The sequence below is a fragment of the Manis pentadactyla genome, chromosome 8 (assembly GCF_030020395.1).
Source record: "Manis pentadactyla isolate mManPen7 chromosome 8, mManPen7.hap1, whole genome shotgun sequence".
In the NCBI taxonomy this organism is placed as follows: Eukaryota; Metazoa; Chordata; class Mammalia; order Pholidota; family Manidae; genus Manis; species Manis pentadactyla.
This window is the reverse complement of record NC_080026.1, coordinates 58,840,297-58,860,731: the sequence shown is the minus strand read 5'-3', so window position 1 is coordinate 58,860,731 and position 20,435 is coordinate 58,840,297. Positions and strand designations below refer to the sequence as shown.

The 20,435-nt window shown below is 48.9% G+C and overlaps 1 protein-coding gene and 1 pseudogene across 8 annotated transcripts in view; one reads left to right on the top strand and one right to left on the bottom strand.

The window, feature by feature from the left end:
• Positions 1–569: 569 nt before the first annotated feature.
• Positions 570–20,435, bottom strand: part of WDFY4 (WDFY family member 4) — a 314,583-nt gene continuing 294,717 nt past the window's right edge. For 4 of the 8 annotated variants that reach the window (XM_036916598.2, XM_036916602.2, XM_036916604.2 and 1 more), the window contains 8 exons: positions 19,219–19,366; positions 18,036–18,220; positions 17,045–17,203; positions 10,175–10,354; positions 8,254–8,436; positions 5,956–6,040; positions 2,199–2,310; positions 571–1,001 (listed from right to left, as the gene is read on the bottom strand). In XM_036916598.2, the coding sequence (XP_036772493.2) occupies positions 935–1,001; positions 2,199–2,310; positions 5,956–6,040; positions 8,254–8,436; positions 10,175–10,354; positions 17,045–17,203; positions 18,036–18,220; positions 19,219–19,366 (1,119 nt within the window). In that variant the 3' untranslated portion in view covers positions 571–934. Of the gene's footprint in view, positions 1,002–2,198; positions 2,311–5,955; positions 6,041–8,253; positions 8,437–10,174; positions 10,355–12,934; positions 12,983–17,044; positions 17,204–18,035; positions 18,221–19,218; positions 19,367–20,435 lie in introns of those variants that run through there. The other 4 variants (XM_036916601.2, XM_036916600.2, XM_036916599.2 and 1 more) reach the window with 3 other exon arrangements.
• On the top strand, positions 13,761–16,904 carry LOC130684513 (tigger transposable element-derived protein 1-like; annotated as a pseudogene).

The following is a 20,435-nucleotide window of genomic DNA, read 5'->3' as shown; positions in this document are numbered from 1 at the left end:
CCTTCAGTGTCCAACAACTGGTCACTCAGAGTGGCTGGGCATTAGAAGGTACTGGAATTCCTCAGAGGGATCAACTAGCTACCCTACCTGCCAAGTATTTTCAGATGGAGAACAAATGTCACACAGCAGTCCAGACTTTTCCAGGATGAGCTCCAGCTCAAAATTAGTATGTGTGGAAACCTTGACCTTCAGGTAAGGATGGGTCCTAGGAAGAGCCTACCAAGTCCAAGCCTGCCGTGGAGGGCAGAGCCAGGCCCGGCACGTCCAGGCAGGGTGAGTTCCCTGAGGCTGACTTCCCTATGCCTGCAATGGACAGCCCTCATGTCCGTGTCCTGTGGCTCTGCCATGGGAGCTGAGCCTCCTGACTGCGGCCCCTCACTCTCCATGAGCCCCTGTATGGCAGGCAAGCCGACAGAAGGAGACCAGTTCCACACAGGGAGGCAGGAGGTGCTGAGGAACCCTCTGAAGGTAGCCTGTGCTTCCTGCCTTTCTAAGTATGGAGATGCGAACTGCTGAGTGGAAAAGGGTGGTGATTGTGAACTCAAGAGCCCTCTTGCATTTGGAAAATAGTTGTTTTAATAAAATAAAGACAATACAATATGTCCCTTTAGTCACTAGTATGTGATGCATATTTTTTTCAGTGTAATAAGCCCTTGGAAAAGGTGAGTCATTGTGATTTCACATGCAGCTTATCAGAGAGTTGTGCCTCCCAGCACACTGCTGGCAGGACCCCTATGTGTGCTCTCATCCTTTTTATAAAGCACATCCTTGTGTGATCCAAGGCCCCAGTCCCAGCAGCCCCATCCTCAGGGCCTGTGTGGAGGGAGCCCGGGGAGGTTCCTCTACACTCCAAACACTGAGTCAGCCCACATTCCAACTGGTGCTGCTGCCCCTCGGGTGCTGCTAAGCCAGGGTCTCCACCGTCTCTTTCTTCCTACCCTTCTGCAGACCAGCAGAATATTCTCCCCTTCTCATCGCCAACCAGGAGTTTTGTCTGGTTTCTTGGGGAGAGAAAGAACAGACAGGAATGTTAGAGGCAAGCCTGGGAGTCCTGCTACCTCAGCTGGCACTCAGGAACTCGTGACACGGGGTGGGAGCTTGGCCCAGAACCTCGTGGATCTGTACCTGGCCTCCACCTGAGGCAGGGGCAGGAAGGGAGAATTGGAGGAAGTTCTGACCCCAAGGGGAACTTCTGAACCATGAGGGTGTGGTTCCCACTGAAGCTACATTCTAAGATGCCTGGGCCCCAGGGTGCAGGGTGAGACCCTGACTTCTCTCCAGCACCTCCTGTTGCCTCCTGTCCTGTGAGAGATGCCACCCATCTCCCAGCCAGACCAATGACAAGTTTTCCAGCACAGATTTAGGGCTCTGGACTTTCTGGCTCTATCCCCACACCCCACCCTAACCCACCCCACTTCAACCTGGCATCTAGAACACCATATAGTTCCCACCTCCACAGACCCTAAGTAACTTACTCCAGGGCAGTGAGAGAGAAGGGAAAGCACCTCTCAGAGGACCACAGAGCTCCTGAGACCACACTTCCTAGTGTGTGGATCAGGTTAACAACAGTGAGTGCCACCACTGGGTAATTTTGAAGAATAAAATAATGTCTATCAAGTGTAGTATCTGACACTTGACCATGCTAGCTTCACTTACAGCCCTTAAAAGGCATTTCTATAATGCAGGATAATCATCACACCAAATGTTAAAATCTGTGGACCTCAGGAAAAAAGTCCCACCAAGAAAAAATTACAAAGCAGTGTTTTTTTTCCCCCAACAAAACAGTTTTGAGCAATGTTAAGAGAACAAGACCTCCAGTGGCTTAGGTTTGTGAATTTGCACATGGACTTGCTAACTCTAAACCATGGCACAACCTGTATTTTGTGAATATGTCTGTGCCCTGTGTCATTCATCCTAATCCTCCCTTGAACTGTAACCACAACTCCAGCAGTTAATTCTATTTGGTGGTGGTGACCTTTGGATTTATGAATTCATGGATATTCAAGAAAGAGAGCAAGAAAATGTGTGTATTATAAAACATTTCCTGTGGTGCGCTACACGGCCACCTGGCCTGCATCCTGTACTTGAGTGGGTCCTTACGGTAGGGAGCCACCTTCTAGGGCGGGGGGGCGGGGCCTCTCCTAAGGGTGGTCACAGCGCCCTCTGCTGGACGCCTGGAGAAACCAGGCCGTGATTACCTGGACACAGCCAGAGCTGTCACCGCAGGGCTGGTCTTGCTGGGCTTCCCTGTCAAAGAGGCACTGACATTCAGCTCTCGACATAGAGCAAGATTCTTTCCCCACCTGTGGCCTGTGGAGAGTGTGCGGGAGGATAGTTAGAGAATCCAAGCAGCTTAACGCATATGCATATGTTCGTCAGCACACAGGGCTACAAACATATACACACATATTTATATTTGTGGTCAGCAACTTGTTAAATTGAGGGGGAAAACATATTTAATCTTGGCCTGTGCTGTTGCAAAAAGGGCTGTCCCAATTTAATTTGCAGGCTGCAATAGTTACATGTGCTGACGTGCTGCGGTATCCATTGTGTACCAAATTGGATTTGTGTATTATTGCTTTCTAAATTGCATGCCTAGTTCAGCAAAATGGTTCATCAGTGTTTACTGGCTTTATGCTTAATAAGATGCCCCACAATACCTTGCTGCCAGGATGTAATGCAGCCTGTAATTGCCCAGTAAAAATAAATTACATAAAGTCGGCATTTTCAACTTATCTAAATCCTCTCACGCCACAACCAATAATTAAATGCTGAGAATGTTTTATTCAAAAACTGTAACTCAATGATTGTTACTTCACTCATTTTAATGCCTGCATTTGGGGACAGACAGTAATTCCTTCAACATGGAGGGTGAGATGGAGAGACATCAGTGGGCTGTGTCCCTATGAAGTCCCTTGGTTTAAGTCAGGCCAGGAGTGATACAGCTGTCCCAACAGTCCCAGGGGAGTTCCTTATGTGCACAGACAGGCTTGTGCACCAGGAAATGCATGCACATTTTGTGTTTGTGTAGAAGTCCAAACAACAAGGTTTTCCAGAGCACTTAAAAAGTGTACCAGGTTGAGTCCAAATCTATGGAATGATTCCTAAAATAAATTGTCCTAAACTGAGTTGGTCCTTGCTGAAAATGACAAATAAATGAATTCCAGGCAGAAATTAGATTGCATCTGCACACAAATGGAGTATCCTTAATATCTTCAAAGATCTCCTTTCTGCCCCATAAGACATTTGAGGGATTCAGTGATACATACACCAATAGAATGTGCAAATATCCATGTGTCATGCCCAGTACTGTTCCCTGTCCAATAAAACAATTTTGAGCAATATTATGAGAACAACAAGACCTCCAGTGGCTTAGGTTTGTGAATCTGCACATGGACTTATTAACTCTAAACCATGGCCCAGCCTGTTTATTATGAATATGTCTGTGCCCTTGTGTCATTCATCCGAATCCTCCCTTGAACCGTAACCACAATGCTGGCAGTTAATTCTATTTGATGGTGGTGATCTCATGCAGGTCAGGACAAACAGCAGGGGAAGGACGTGCACCTGGGGTTCCTGTTGGCCTGAAAACATCTGGTAAATTCTCTAGTCACCAGAGTGGTGTGCTAGGTGAGAAGTCTCTCATACGTCTGAGAAAATTATAAGGATGACCTGAATTTTGTTGAACAAATTCTTGTCTATGTCCATGATTTTTCTGTTATCAAGTTAGGAAGTACCTCCATTTGACATAGGGGCAAGCTGAGGGGCAGAGAAACGGCTGGGGACAGAACTGGGTCTAGAGCTTTTTTCCGCTTTTCATCTCACTTCTCTAGACCCCATTACCAATGAACACAATCTCACCACAGCTGTTGGCCCTGAGAAAGAACCAGTGTGTCCCCTGGGACTTATAGAACCAACAGAATGTCTCTGAGGTGCCCTCTGTTCATCTGTCCTTCCGTCTGCCTAACCACCCATCCCGCCAGCATTCTTGCTCAGACATCTATCATCAACAACCAGTCTGAGCCAATGCCTTTGCCTGCTAGACCTCAACAACTTCAGAAATTGAGTCAAAGACTGAAATGGTGAGTGCTCGTGCAGTTGTATCATAGTATTGCTCAGAAGCAGGCTAGGAATAAGAAACCTGTGTTAGTTTTCTTTCAAGTGGATGGAAATAAGGGAGAGAATTTGGCCTGTGCTTGCCAAGGAAGTGCTGTGAGTTCCTTGGGATGCACAAGCCCCACATATCTTCCTTTTTATGCTGAAATGGGCTGATTCCTTGTGGTCCCAAAGGACTCTGGAGATAGCAGGGCAAGTGAACTGAATGGGGTTGTAGACCATTGTGGGTCACTGCTCTGTGTCAGCCCCAGTTGTGGATGGTGTTACCTTGAAGGAAGGGATTCCCACTGTAGAGCCCCTAGCAGAGGGAAAGCAGATGTTTGCGCATGCTTGGTGGGGGGAAGACTCCATAAAAGGATGACTAAATGAATCACTGAGGTGTGTAGTACATTCTAGAAAGGAAACTAACTGAAAATGGCTACTCTTCATAAGGCAACCCTCAGCAATCTGGAAAATTCTCCTCTGTGAATGAAAATGGGTCCTGGGATGCAGAGCAAACCCAAGGGCTCACGAGGACAGAATTCTCCCTCCACAGCGACAAGTTTCCCTTCATCATGGGTGCCAAGAAAGATTCTGAGTTCTGAGCCGGAGTCTTTGATGAAGACAGAGCTGAGAAAGAAGGTTGGCTGTGCTGGGGGAGGTGGATGGCGGAGGCCACTGGGAGAGCAGCGCTGGAAGAGGAGGTGATAGCTCTGATGGTGAGGTTCGTGCTTGTGCTCACTGTGAGAGGGGTGGTCTGGTGGAGGTAGGGAAGAGAGTTACATGGCAGTACCTGCAGTTGAGGCTATCCTGGCAGTGGCTGGATCTGGCTGCAGAAGCAAGAACGACAGTAGCAATGTGCTCCTGGGTAACTGTGGGCAAGTTATGGGACCTCTCGGTGCCTCAGTTTCCTTCCATCTCATATGGAAGCCATAGTAGTATGTACCTCATTGGGTTCCCGTGAGAAGTAAGAGGATACACAGGAAGTGTGCACGGTGGAAACTGCTCCTGGTCAGCTCTCTCCCTCAAAGCTCCCTCCAGAATAGTGGCCATGATGGTGGTGGCCAGCGGCCATGATGGCAGAAGGTAGAGCAAATTTTCTTACCTCAGTCCCATTCACTGCCATCCAGAGGGCTTTGAGCCAGAAGAGTGGTCCATTTACTTTGGTACACACCAAGACTCACCTGGGGACTTCTTAGACTTGGGAAGTCTAACAACTCCTAATCTCTTCCTGGGGTTTAGGGTAAGAACAGGACCCAGAGCTACATTTTTAATAAGGCTCCTGGACGATGCTAACAGGTGACCAGCAGACCCATTCTGAGGAACTTGCCATGAGAAGAGCCACAGTCAACAGTGCAGGCCAGGGCACTTTGCAACCACTTCCTCTCCCCAGGGGAAAGGGCACTGACCCTCCATGCCCCCTCCTCACTCCTGTCTGCAGCCCAGTTAATCAGGCAAGTAGCCAGCTGGACCCCCACTTTGGACTGGGGAATTTGGCATTCAAGAGTCATCCAGGCAGATGAAGAGCATCAGACCAAGCTGTGTGATGTGGGTCCCCCTTCCTGAAGCTCAGGAGTCCCTGACGACCACCGCCACCACTGTTCACACATCTGAGGAGCATCCCAGAGCTCGCTGGTCCCTGCATGATGGGCCCAGGACTCAACATGGTTTCTGCACCCTGCTTCACATTCCACCAGCAGCTGCAGTAAACTGTGTTTTTGTTCCCACAAACTTGGCACCATCTGGGGACACTCTATGGCCTCCCAGGGTTCTGCAGGCCCAGATGGAGCTGCAGGAGAGGAAAGGGGAGGGATGGCTGAGCAACACAAGGATGCCCTGCATCCCCAGTAGGGCAGGTACCTCTTGGGCTTGGAGGCTGAGCCGAGGGCTCTTCTGGTGCTGCCTGCCTGGGAACAGACATCTTCATGTCCTCAGTCTTCCATATCTGTCCAGAAAAGAGAACAGGCCATGGGCTGGGGAAATGATCCTGTCTGCAGGCTTGGCCCAATCCCAGCCCCTCACACCTGGGGGTCCCTGAGAGAAGCTGTAGGGGCATGGCCCCCTTTCACTTTGGATGTTAACGTATTCTCTGGGAAAGTGTTGCTTAGGCTTCAGCTGAGCACAGTTGCAGCTTGGATGAGTTCACTCTGCACCCCTGTGTCCGTGTGCATCTGTCCACAATCCCTTACCTGTGGGGACCAGACTCAGCAGCCAGTGTATTACCATTTTACTTGGCAAATGTCCTCTTGTCCTTCTATCACCATCCCTGGAGGCCTCCCTCACCACTCAGCAGTGGGGCCTCTCTGTCCCTTGTGTCTGGCCTTTGGTCCCAAGCCTTGCTGTGAGTGTTCTCAGGCTGACTGCATATGGCTTCTCACTTGCTGAGTCTGGATATTCTCTTGCCAAAGGACAAGGACCAGCCTCCACTTAATGCTCCTGTGACCTTTACCCTGGGCCATCCCAGGAGCTCAGTTACCATGCTGAGTGAGGGAATGCTGAGCGCATGAAGGACTGCCAGTCCACTTTGGGCAGGCCCACCGAGGAAAGGCACCTGCTGCTCGGGCTGCTCTGACCGACCCACAGCGGATACCATGCCCCATCAAGCCCAGACCTTCGTGACCTCCTCACATTCTGGCCAGCCCTCTGCAGAGACCCCGTGCCCCTCACGGTCACAGATGGGGCTCAGTAAGGGGGCTTTTCAGGGAGTCCTCCTCTGCCTTGTCTCTCCAGTCCCTACACCCTGGCTCCTCAGCCTGCATAGCCTTTCCCATGTGCTCTGACTTTCCTCATCCTCAGGACTCAGATGAAAGGACACCTCCCTGATGTTTCTCTGTTGGAAATAAATCCATCCTCCCCTTGGAATCCCACCACATATTCATTCTGCTTCCTGAAGCATCCTCTCCATGGATAACGTGAGGCTTGGAGCATTGACAACCCTGAGGACAAGGCTAAGTTTAGTCATGTTGGCACCCAGAAAGCTTTCATAAATGTTTGTAAAATTCAATGGGCATCTTCACGAATACCTTGTGGCTTTCAGTTGACATTCCCTCCCATAAACTGTGGATCTCAGTTTTTTTGGTAAGCCTCTTAAGTAGTCTCAATTTTACTCATTCCTTCATCTTTCCTGTCAGTCTCAGAAAAATCTCCTGTACTTTGTTTTTCCCGTGATCTTCCTCCCATCTCAACATTTCTGTTTCCTTCTCTTCTTGATTCCTTGATGCTGTAACCTTCTCCATGGCTCTCCTCAGAAGACCCATGGCACTCTGATTATTATCCTAACCATAACATGGTCCCCATAAATGTATTTTCTGTTTTCTCTTTTCTTCTAGGATATGAACATCTTGAGGCACTACATATAAACAGCATATACTATATATATCCTATAGGACAAAGAGGCTATTTATCATTAATCTCTGTGTCTCCTGTGGCATGTATGAAGTGCTTGTCACAGTGCCAGAGTTCAGTGAATGTTGGGATGACAGATAGATGGATAGTTGGATGGACAAGTAGTTGGGTGGATGGATGATTCATGGGTGTATGGATAATAGGTAGATGTTTCTCTGTTGGAGATGTATGTAGGTATGGAAAGAAGGAAGGAAGGAAGGAAGGAAGGAAAGAAGGAAGGAAGGAGGGAAGGAGGGAAGGAGGGAAAGGTAAAGAGATAAATACTTGGTAGGTGATTAGATGTATTATTGTATGGATGGGTGGATGGATGAATGGAAGAATAGATAGAAGGATAAATGGACACAGATGGAAGGATGAATGGCCGGATGGATGGGTAGGTATAGAGATAAATACTTGAATGAGTGGATGGATGGAAGGTGGATGGATGGGCAAGCATGTGAATGGATGAGTGGATGACCCAAATATCTCTTTTAAGCACTGGGCTATGTTATTATGCATTTGGCCATTCAGCTTTCACACCTTGTGACAATAAATTTTTATTCCATTATGTAAGCCTATGTGTATATAAAATTAGGTCTATAACTTTATTAATTTATTTTCTTTTTGGAGGAAAGAGCCTTGTCCTTGCCGTCACTTGCTGTAGGGACCTCATCGGAAATGCAGCCTGCAGATGTGGAGCCTTGGAGGAAGTGAGCAGAATGGAGATGAACGCATTTCATGTGTGTGCCCTCCTTCTGCCCGAGACACACCTACCCGGACCATGCCATCTTGGCTCCCGGTGATGATGACATGGCTTGTGTCCCATGCTGGTCCCTCCATCACACAGCAACAGGTTATGGCTCCTTCAGGGCCCCAGGCCGTGGTGATGCTAGCCAGGGGCCGACCATTGACATTCCATAGAGACAGGTGGGCTCCCGCGCAGGAGACGATGGTGCCCTGCAGCCGTGAGAGATCACTTAACTCCAGGCCGGCCTCACCACCTGCCCATCTGCCACTTGCTGAGCTACTGAATTTGTAAAGCCAAGTGCCCCCAACCTGCTATCTTCTGAGCACTAAGCAAGGCACTCCAGGACCTCCCAGGACACCATATCTTTGCCACTGAATCACAGGCCCGCTGTAACTTTAAGTCCCCGGTCCTCTGCACACTGTAATCACATGTTTGGATACTGCTTTCCCCAGCACAGGCTGACTGGCTCACCCTCCAGACTCCTCCCACAGCCTTCTCCCTGGCCACATACTGACAGGCACAGAGGGACCCAGCCTGGAGGCTTCTCTGGCTCTGGACGTGGGGCCTACACCTGGCTAGCCAGCCCCATCCCCGCTAGGAAGCTTTTGACATCACCTGACAGAGGATAGCCATTCCAATGATTGCATGTGGCTTGTAAAATTAGACAGTTTCCCTCTGGAGGGAATTCTGAGGAGAAATTTCCCCACTGCTCCTCCTGAAATGTTTGTCCACAGTGTTTGTGCCTCGATTTTGTCTCTTTTGCAGCCAGTGGTGTGGCGGTCTCTGTCACCAAGGACTCACAGAGCCAGCAGGGGCCATGCCTTTGAGCTTTGTCCTAACCACAGGGGTATAGGGAGCTCAGTGCCCTTCCACATGCCCCTGGCCGGGCTCCATCATGTCCTGTGCTGACTTTTTCAGTAGAATCTGCCTGAGCTCAGGGACCATGTCTGATACATTTCTGCTCAGTACCCAGCGTGGGCCCACCAGACAGTGAACTCAGTGGCTCCAGGCAAAGCTGAGTTCAACAAATTGTTGTCCTGATGTCAGTCTCTTGAGGTCTGGGGACATCATTTTTGATGGGTTTTATGTCCTCCCATATCAGGGGCTTAGTGCCTTCCTCAGTACATCTACCATTCATCCCTTCACTCTCATCCACCCACCTATATGCCATGTATCCAGCCATCACCCCTCAATGTGCCCATGCACCCATCCATCCATCATCCTCCATCTGCCCATGTAACATTCATCCTGGATTCAAGCCCACCTGGAGTACTACTTTTGGCCAAATTTGGCACCATGAGGCTCTCCCCTTTCCCCCTCCTTCTGTGATGCCCCTGCCCACCCCATCTATACCCTGGGTCCCTGGGCTTTCTGTGAGCAGATGTGGAGCCTTTGATCCTCAGGGAGCCACATGCTCCATGATGGGGGTTCCAGCCTGAGAGAAACTCCACACTGAGATTTAGATACACATTTCTACAACTCCCTCCATCTCTCTCTCACACACACACATGCACATGCAAGAGTCCCTGGCAGGCTCATCTTTGGCGGCCAGCATGGAGGAATGAGCAGAAGCACTTCCTGCTGTGGGGATCAGACGCACCTGCTGAGTCAACACTGGTCTTCAGTCAGCGGACTGAATTAGTCAGTTAAGCCCAGCACATCCCTCACCTAAGCCAACTTCCTGCCCCAGCTCCCTGGTGCCCATGCCAGGACAGACACTTCCCACTGCCCCCACAACCCTAAGGGAGAAAAATAAAAATGACACCTAGACACAGATGCCACACATGTTGATGGCTCCACGCTGTGCTCTACACATTTGGGGCCTCGACATTCTTGGGCAGCCAACATAGCTCTGCCCCTGGGTTTTCTCCCAGGGCACTGTCTCCCATGCTGCCATGCAGGCTTGTGGTCATGTCAAGGACACAGACACTGAGAGAGGGACCTCACCGAGATGTCACTGATGGCAATTGCAGAGATGCCCTCATGGTGGGTGGGCAGGCGGGCCACATGGGTGAGGTGGTCCAGGTCCCACAGGATGCAGGTGCAGTCTTGTGAGCCACTCACCAGGAGGCTGAAGGTGATGGATGCTGCCAGGCATGTGACAGCCTGTGTGTGTCCATACAAAGCCTGGGGACAGCAGACAAACCACAGGTTGTGAGAAGGAGCCTTAATCCATCTACTCAGGGATACCCCATCCTCTCTTTAACTGTTGGGCCTCAGATGAGGAAGCAGAGATTAGTGTGGGTCAGTAATTCCAAAGTGTGTGGTGTGTGTGCATATGTGTGTGTGCATGTGTTTATGTGTGTGCATGTGTGCAAGTACATACATGTGTGTGTGCACCTGTGCAGGTGTGTGTGCATGTGTGCACATATGTCCACGGCTGGCCTCTCAGTCCATCCATTTCCAGGGGTTGAGGTCCAGCTGAGGAGAGTCAGCAGTCCTTCCATCATAACCCAAGTAGGGACCCGAAGCTCCCTAGGCACTGTCCTCCCCTACATTTGTCTTGCACCCCAAAGCAGCACATGCCACTATTAATCTGCAAGGGCACTGATTTGCAAAGTGTGGTGTCCCAGCCAGTAGGATAAACATCATCTGGGAACGTGTTAGAAATTCAAATTCTTGGGCCCTATCCCAGACCTACTAAATCAGAAACTGGGGGTGGGGCCCCACAACTAAGGTTTTCACAAGTCCGGCCGGGAATTCTGCTGAACAGTCACATTTGAGCATCACACTAAGGGAACCTCAGAAACGCACTGGGTTCATATCCAGTCTGGCCACATGGCAGCAGGTGACTCAGGGCCTCTGTCCTGGCCCTGGGGCGGCTTGTTCAGGGCCTGGCCTGGCTTGTGGGTGGCTATGTGTCCAGATCTGGCCAAGGGCGTTGCTCCCTTGGGACATGTTCCTGGGGGGCTGGGGTGACCTGCGGGCACTCTGGTACCCCCAGGCCCACAACTGCTGGCAACAGCATGGTTTCCACCACAGCTGTCCCAAGGCTGCCAGGTGAGCCTGATCCGAGAGCTGCTGTGCACACACATGCCTGGTTCTCTAGAATTGCCAGACAAGCGTGGAAGTGGTGTTCTGAAGCGTGATTACCTGGGCCTAGCTAGCGGTGAACCTCCACCCTCAGGATAGATGAATGCTCACTCATTTGGGTCAGTGAAGCCGGGTGTCATTTTTCAAAGCTGTCTCTTTGCCTGGTCACAGTAATTACAAATTTTGCCATGAATTCCCATTTGTCTTCAGTGGATCCTAACATGATACCAACCAGACAGTGCTGGCAAAGTTCTGTATCTGACCCATGGAAGAAGATTTAGGCCATCTTAGGAAAATGGAAACTATCTGAACGAATAGAAGAAAGCAGAGAATTTGACAGGAACGTTCTGATTGTCTTCCCAGAATGAGCTGAGTCTGATGACTAAGTTCTTACAGCAGGGGACACAGTGACTCCAAAGAGTGCAGGCCAGAGGCCCCATGAGTAAGCCCTGAGGATTCAGAGAGAAGCTCTGAGCCCTTGAACCTTTGCATCCTGTCTGTTAATGGAGCCAAGCCTGCCACTTTCTGAGGGGAGGTACTGGAGAGTGAGGTACCAGCCCATACTTGGGCACTGCCCACCCCCCGAAGGCCTGTTGCCTCCTGCCTGCCAGGAAACTAAAGCACCACGAGGCATCCAGCCACCCCCTATCTGGGAAGGCTGAGGAAATCAGTGAAGAAGGCCAGCAGTTTTGAGTGTGTTCTTGACCAGCTCTTTGTTTTCTCAGACTGCAGTAGTCCCCTTTATACATGGAGGGATACATTCCAAGACCCACAGTGGGTGTCTGAAACTAAGGGTAGTACCAGACCCTATATATCTATGTTTTTTCTATACATACATACTTATGATAATAATTTATAAACTAGGCACAGTAAGAATTAACAACAATACCTAATAATTAAACAGAACAATTACAACAACATATTGTAACAAAAGTTATGAGAATGTGTTCTTTTTCTCTCTCAACTCATCTTAGTGACTTTCCTCACCTTTCTTGTGATAATGTAAAATGATAAAACACCTTTGTGATGAGATGAAGTGGGGTGAATGATGAAGGTATTGTGATGGAGCATTAGCTACTATTGACCCTCTAACAATACACCAGGAGGATCATCTGCTTCCGGAGCATGGTTGACCACTGGTAACTGAAACCTTGGGAAGTGAAGCCATGGATAAGAGGGGACCACTGCAATATCTCTCCACATGGCCAATGAAAATAACTTCACTATATCAACTTACACTTAACTAAGGCAGCAAAAGAATAAAATAAAAACCTCTGAAAATAATTCCTCATGCTGGATACATCATAAGATGGGTAATCTTAACTAATTGTTGGTGGCACTGTAAAGCTATCGAACCATTTAGAAAGCATATGTGACTGCTAGGAAATTCTACTTCCTGCAATTTATTTTAAGGAAGCAATTAATCAGAAGCAAACGGCAATCTATGCAAGTTGTTTTCTGCAGCACTATTTAAGAAAGTTAAAACTTGGAAGTAATGTAATTGCCTAGTTTTATAAGAAATGGTTTATTAAACTGGTACATTGACATAACAAAACAACTGAAATGTCATTTTATGGAAATGGAATGATTTGGAACAATTGCAATGTAAATGATATAGATAGCAGAAAAAGCTGAAACAATTTGATAGGCTGGGTGAAAACAGAATAAACATACCTACACAGTGATCAGAATGGTATCAATATGATATCTGGGGGTGGCAGTCTGCAACAATGAAAATTTATAGGGATTATAGAGAATTGTTCAGCTTTGAAGTGAATTCGAAATTTGTCTTTAATGTTGTAATATCTTTAAAAATAAAACACTTCAAAATTGTTTCTGAAGCTATTTAATGATGATTTCTCTGTCTACAAGTCAGGGATGGACGCCTCCTCCCTGAGCAGCTGGTGGTCTGGGGGATCCCCAAGGCCATGTCAGCATCTGTAGGTAAATGATAAAGTGTGTTATTTGGTCTAGGAAATAAGAGCGTGTGGGATTCCCAATGCCTTTTTCTCTTGATTTAGAACTAGGGAGGATGATAAATTACATTTCTATGCTGTCAATACCAGGCTTTTACAGTGCATCTTCACTTCTAAAAGGGACCTTGGAGCAGTGGTGGGGGTTGTCTTCCTGGCTCCCCAAGACCCACTCTGGGATCAGCTGAATCTGCCGCCATCCCGAGTGATGCCTGGGAGACAGGAACCCTCTGCAGAGTAATGCACAGTCTCTTCACTTAGGTCCTGAATTAAAAACCCAGCCCCCCCTGACACAGTAGTCAATGAAAAGGAACATGGAAACCTTCAGAGCAACCTGAAAACACAGAAAGGCAGGAGTTCGAGGACTGGCTTTGGAGGACTTGGTCTGAGAGGCTGGCTGAGGGCAGCAGGCCCTAGGCCTGCAGAGCTGCCTCCCAGCAGATGCCACAGTCCCTGCTCTGCAGGAGTAATCAGCTCCCTCAGCCCTGACCCATGATGCCTTCAGCTTCTGCTGCTGAAGATCCACCATGTACCACGTGGGTACTGGGGGTGGTTTGAAAAGCATCCAGAGAAACCCACTATTAGTTCCAGTGAAATATGCTCAGATTAGGAAATCTGGTCAGTGCTGAGTTTTGTATGATTAATCTTGTTTTTTGTTATCTTGAGGCTACATGGCTAAGAAGCAGATGAAAGGATGAGTTGCATTTTAGAGTCGAAGTACCCTAGTAATATTTCCAGGTAAGTTCAAAAGCACACAGGCAGAGAGCGTGTGTGGTTTAGAGATAGACAAATCTAGATTAAAATGCAAACTCAATGTTTCTGAGCCTCAGTTTCCTTATCTGAAAGGGGGAATAATAGTCCTTGCTTGACAAGATTAAAAGTAATGTAGAGTCTTAAGTAAACAGTAAGCACCACTCTGCTTACTATTATTAGTAGAGGTGGCTCATGAGGTAGGAAAAGAACAAGTCCTCTGTCCACTGGTTGGTTTATGTTCTCTTCCTGCCACAACCACTCCTGGAAAACAGGCATGCCTTGTGACTGTGTTTCACTTCGTTGCATGAAGGTCTGTGGTAGCCCTGCACTAAGCAAGTCTATTGGTTTTCCAACAGCATCTACTCACTTCACGCCAGTGTCACACTTTGGTCATTGTCACAATGTTAAAAATTTTTCATTATTATTAGTTAGGGTGATTTGTGATCAGTGCTCTGTGATGCTACTATTGTAATTGCTTTGGTGTACCACAAACTGTCCAATATAAGACCAAAAACCTAGTCAGTAAATGTTGTGTGTTCTGGCTGCTCCACCATTCCCCATCTCTCTTCCCTTCCTTGGGCTTTCCTAATCCCTGAGGCACAAAATAATTGAAATTAGGCCTCTTAACAACCCTACAGAAGATCATTGAACATTACAGGTGTTCAGGTGGAAGGAAGAGTCCCACATCTCTCACTTTAAATCAAAAGCTCAAACTGATTAAGCTTAGTGAGGAAGGCGTGTCAAAAGCTGAGATAGGCCAAGAGCTAGGTCTCTTGCACCAAACCATTAGCAAGTTGTGCATGCAAAGGAAAAGTACTTGAAGGAAATTAAAAGTGCTATTCTAGTGAACACACAAATGATAAGAAACTGAAACAGGCTTATTGCTGATATGGAAGAAGTTTTAGTGTTTTGAAGGGAAGATTAAACCACCCACAACATTCCCTTAAGCCAAAGCCTAATCCAGAGCAAGGCCCTAACTCTTCTCAATTCTGTGAATGCTGAGAGAGGTGAGGAAGCTGCAGAAGAAAGGTCTGAAGCCAGCAGAGTTGGTTTATGAGGTCTAACAAAAGAAGCTGTCTCCGTAACAGAAAAGTGCAAGATGAAGCAAGAAGTGCTGATGTAGAAGTTACAGCAAGTTATTCAGAAGATGTAGCTAACATCATTAACGTAGGTGGCTACACTAAACAACAGACTTTCAGTGCAGATAAAACAGCCTTCTATTGGAAGAACATGCCATCTAGGCCTTTCATAGCTAGCGAGGAAAAGTCAATGCCTGGCTTCAAAGTTCCAAAGGACAGGCTGACACTCTTGTTAGGGGCTAATGCAGCTGGTGACTTGAAATTGAAGCCAAAGCTCACAGACCATTCTGAAAATCCTAGGGCCATTCAGAATTATGCTAAATCTACTCTGTCTGTGCTCTATAAATGGAACAACAAAGCCTGGATGACAGCACATCTCTTTACAACATGATTTACTGAATATTTTAAGCTCACTCTTGAGACCTTATGCTTGGAACAAAGATTCCTTTCAAAACATTACTGCTCAGTGGCAATGCACCTGGTTATCCAAGAGCTCTGATGGAGCTTCCCAACAAAATTAATGTTGTTTTCATGCTTGTTCATACAACATCCATTCTGAAGCCCATGGATCAAGGAGTCATTTTGACTTTCAAGACATATTATTTAAGGAATACATTTGTAAGGTTATGGCTGTCATAATTAGTGATTCCCTCAATGGATCTGGGCAAAATAAATGGAAAACCTGGAAAGAATTCACCATGGGAAGATGTTAAAATGCCATCATTAACAAAACTTTGGAAGAAGTTGATTCAACCTTCATGGATGACTTTGAGGGATTCAAGACTTCAGTGGAGAAAGTCACTGCAGATGTGGTGGAAACAGCAAGAGAACTAGAATTAGAAGCAGAGCCTGAAGATGTGGCTGAATTGCCGCAATCTCATGATCAAGTGGATAAGGAGTTGCTCGTTACTGATGAGCAAAGAAAATGGTTCCTTGAGCTGGAATCTTGGTGATGATGCTGTGAAGACTGCTGAAATGACAATAAAGGATTTAGAATATTGCCTGAACCTAGTTGATAAAGCAGTGGCAGGATTGAGAGGATTGAGTCCAATATTTTAAGAAGTTCTGCTGTGGGTAAACTACTATCAAACAGCATCACATGCTACAGAGAAATGGTTTATGAAAGGAAGAATCAGTCAATGCACCAAACTTCACTGTTGTCTTATTTGAACAGATTTCCACACATATCCCAACCTTCAGCTGCCACCACCCGATCAGTCAGCAGCCATCAACATCAAGATAAGAGCCTGTACCAGCTGAAAGAGTATGTCTCACTGAAAGCTCAGACGATGGTTAGCATTTTTCAGCAATCAAGTATTTTTAAATTAAGGTATATACATTGTTTTTTAGACATACTACTATTGCACTCTTAATAGACTATAGTATAGTGTAAATATAACTTTTATATACACTGGGAAACCAAAAAATTCATTTGACTCTTTTTTCTTACAATATGTGCTGTACTGCAGTTGTCTAGAACTGAACCTGAAATACCTCTGCTGTATACCCACAGTCTTTCATTTTATGGACCTATGATTTTGGACAAGTTACTTAAATTCCTTGCACCCGTTTTATTTTTTTTTTTACTAGTAAAGTAGGGATGGATGATAGTGGTACTTATTTTACAGGGTTTTTGAGAAGGTAAAATGAGGCTATTCACATAAAAGTGCCTGTGGCAAATGCTCAAAAATGTTCTCTAGTGCAAGGAAACCACTAGCCCTCCTTCCGTCAATGATACCTCTCACTGAAGTATGGGTCTCCATGGGGGCACCAGCTCTGTGTGCTTGTCTGTCAGATCCACCCATGAGCATGAAAACTGCCCTCATAGACGCAAGGTAATGTATGACAGAGCCATGTGCTACCCTTGTCACCTCACTGAGGTCTCTGCTCCTGAGGGAGCTGGGATTTCAGCACCTGGGGATTTGGAGCAGCGAGAGCACCACCCGCACCAGGCACTGTTCTTGTCTGAGGCATCGTACCTGCTTGAGGTGCAGGCCTCTTGGGCGGCCTTTGGCCATGCTGAGCTCCCACACACACACCACAGCGCTGGCCCCAGACGTGATGATTGTCTCGGGGGATGGGCACACAGCACACAGGCAGCGGCCCCAGGCGGCTAGATTCTCGAACATCATCAGGATCTGTGGGAGACACGAGGGATGCACACTGATGCTGATGCCGCGGGGCCTGGGACAGGGTGACAGAGGGACGTGGGCAGGCCTGGATGCTGCTGGCCTGTCGGCATGCCATGGGAACCAAGAGATGTGTCAGTTGTTCAGAGCTCCGGCCCTGGTGACAAAATATAAGTTATCTGGGCAAAAGAGCTTATACTCTAGTGGGTGGGGAGAGACAAGTGAGCAGGTGGTAAGGGGGACACCATGAAACCCCGTTAGCACAGTGAGCATCAGGGTCTCCAGCTCTGCCTGGGGAGGAGGTCAGAGACAGCTTTCAGGAGTGGGTGACATCTGGGACAGGTTTCTGGCTGCCTCATGAAGGCAGTGGGGACAGGCTAGGGAGGGTGCAGAAGAGCTTGGTGGGCAGAGAATTCATGCAATGAGATAGGGTGGGAGGGAGGGAAGCCAGGGTAGGAAGGGGGACTGGGAGGTGCCCGGGGCCATATCAAGAAGGCAAGATAATAGATGGCCTAAAACGGAGTGGATGACCAGTAACCAGATGGCTTGCTTCTGGTGCAGGCTGAATGCTCAGTGTGCATCCTCTGGGTCTAGGCCATGATGGGCTGGAGAAGCCCCAGGAATGCTCACTCAGGCTGAGAGTCTGGGCAAGCTCACAGTGGCCAAGTGACTAGCCAGCGGGCCCTCAGCAGGTCACACAAGCCCCCTCACTCCCAGGCCACAGGCACAGCCACATGGAGGTGCGGGTGGCTGTGCCTGCTTCGGGCTCGCCCATTTCCTCACCACCTCTGCCCCAACCAGAGGGAGGCCCGGGCTCTGCGGCCGCCCTGCTCCCACTCACCTTGTCAGAGCCATAGTTCCCTAGGCAGCAGCTGAAGTCGTCGAAGCCCCAGCTGAAGGTCCTGTTCCAGAGAGGGGGCAGCAGCAACTTGTTTTTCTCCACAGCCAGGATGGTCTTCTCAGTGGGCATGATGTGGCCGATGGCACCTTTGGGGGATTCCGAGCCTAGAGAGAAAAGGTACATATCTACCCCTCAGTTAGTATGGTGGAGTGCACAGGTCAAAGGACAACAAACATCCCTGTTAGTTGGGCCAGAGAGGAGCCCTGGGCAGGCAATGGACTCAGCAAAGCAGAGGCCTGGCTGGAGCCATGCATCAAGGCATCCCACTCCCAGCCTCACTCCAGGGGTCACCTTAGACCCTGGCCCTGAGCCAGGTGCCTTCTCCTGACTTAGCACATATACTAAATGTGGCCATGCAGGTGTCCAGTGTCTCTTAAGGGCTGAAGCCAGAGGAGGAGGCGCTGAGGCTGTCGAAGCAGATGGCACAAAGCCACGGGAGCCTGGGGGCTCTGCTCTTCGTGTTCCCCCCAGGCACCATACCTAGCAGGGTGGGGTGCCAATGATACAACTCTTAGACTTCAAGGGGAAGAAAAGGACACATGCAAACTCCAGCAAATGCGGCCTTATACTCCTTGGGGCCAGAATGTTGTTCCATGTAGTGGGATTTCCCAGAAGTGGTGCAAGGCCCAGGACAGACTTGATACCCACAGGGCTTCTCTAGGAAGTTGCAGGGCAGCTACTCACACCCTGGCCATCTCCCCCAGGACATGTGCTTTTGGTGAGGGGTTGCAGGCCACCTGGGTTTTCAGGAGCAACAGTGACTGCGGTACCGAGGAGCAGAGGATGCAGCCCTCCCTTGGGAAACTTGGGACTTCCTCTCCAGATGTGGAGGGGAAGTGAGGAGGACTGTGTGTGTGTGTGTGTGTGTGTGTGTGTGTGTGTACATGGACAAGAGAAAGGAGTGTATGTCTCAGAGAGACAGACAGGTGGGTCTTAAGAAGTCAGGGTTGAACATGGGTGTCCTGGACACTTCAGACCAGAGACCACCCAGATTCCTGCCTTTACTGGAGACAGCCATCAAAGGCCCTGCCTGGGTCCATGCCCCTGAACTTGCAGAGGACTGCAGTTACTGAAGGGACAACCCTGGGACAGGACACCAAACAAAGCAGGACCAGGTAGTCACCTTTGACTGTGACCTGGGAGGGCTTCAGCGTCTGCAGGCAGTAGTAAAAGGGCTGTGGGTGGCCAGGCAGGCTCGCAGGTATGGTGACATCCTTTCCAGGGGAAGGCTTCCCCATGGTGGTCCTGGCTGGGTGGGGTTTCGTAAAGAGCTGGAGAGGCAAAAGGACAGACACAAACCACACAGGTCACCAGGGCAGCTGGTCAGATGAGCTCTTCCCGTGCAGGTCACAGCTAGTCAGAAGAGGCGTCGTTCCTGTGTAGGTGACAGCTGCACCCCTGCTCTGGGCACTGTGAGCTGGGCCTGCTGCTGCCTGAGCTGAGCATAAACAGAACCATCTGGTTCAACCCTTTGATGCTGCAGATGAGGGGCCTGGGGCTCCAGAGAGGGGCAGCTACTTTCCCAAAGTCACAGTGAAGAGCGAGCAGAAATAGCCCTCCTGGCTGCCAAATCCGTCTCCTTCTCCAAGCTGCTTGGGGAGAAGACGAGGTCACTGAGGAGCCCCAAGCACCCGGGAGAGCGCCCTTCGTGTCCTGGCCTCAGAACAGCCCTCTTCCCGGCCTAGATGACACGCCTCTCCTCATCTGCTTGATCTAGGGCTCTTGCTTTATTTTGCCTTCCCTTTACAAACTCCCTGCAGGCACATCCATCTGGGCATCAACACAGAATTCTTTAGCAGCATTCATCTGAATACCAAGAAGCACAGGCAAACCCCATTAGTGGCCTTTCTTGTTCTCATTTTTCTTAGATTTCTACTGTCAAATTGTCCCCTTGACAGATTTTTTTTGTATAACTGGGCAAAACATGAAGGGCAAAGCCATGCTGCTTGGCAGAGTCCTTGCTCCTGAGCCAGAATGTGCCGCTGAGGCTGGCTCCTGCTCGCCACTCGCCCACCTGACTGGGCTCCTGCCCAGCTGGGCTGCTTTCTCCAGCCGCTGGGCACATTCCTCTGCTCCCAGGTGGAAGCATCCACAGTGGAGGCGGCTGCGATAGGAGCTGGCCTCTGCTGGGCACACGGCAGGGTGGGGCTCGGGGGGAAGCTGGAGGTCTCAGAGCTGCCTTGGCTCAGCTGCAGCCCTTGGTCAGATGCGGACTATCTAGTAAAGCTGGGTAGATGATCAATGCAAATTGAAATCAGAATGATGATTTTTAAATGAGCATTAAGGAGTGTTCTTCCTTTCATGGCAGAATAACTCTAACACCACAGGCTGGGGTCCTGT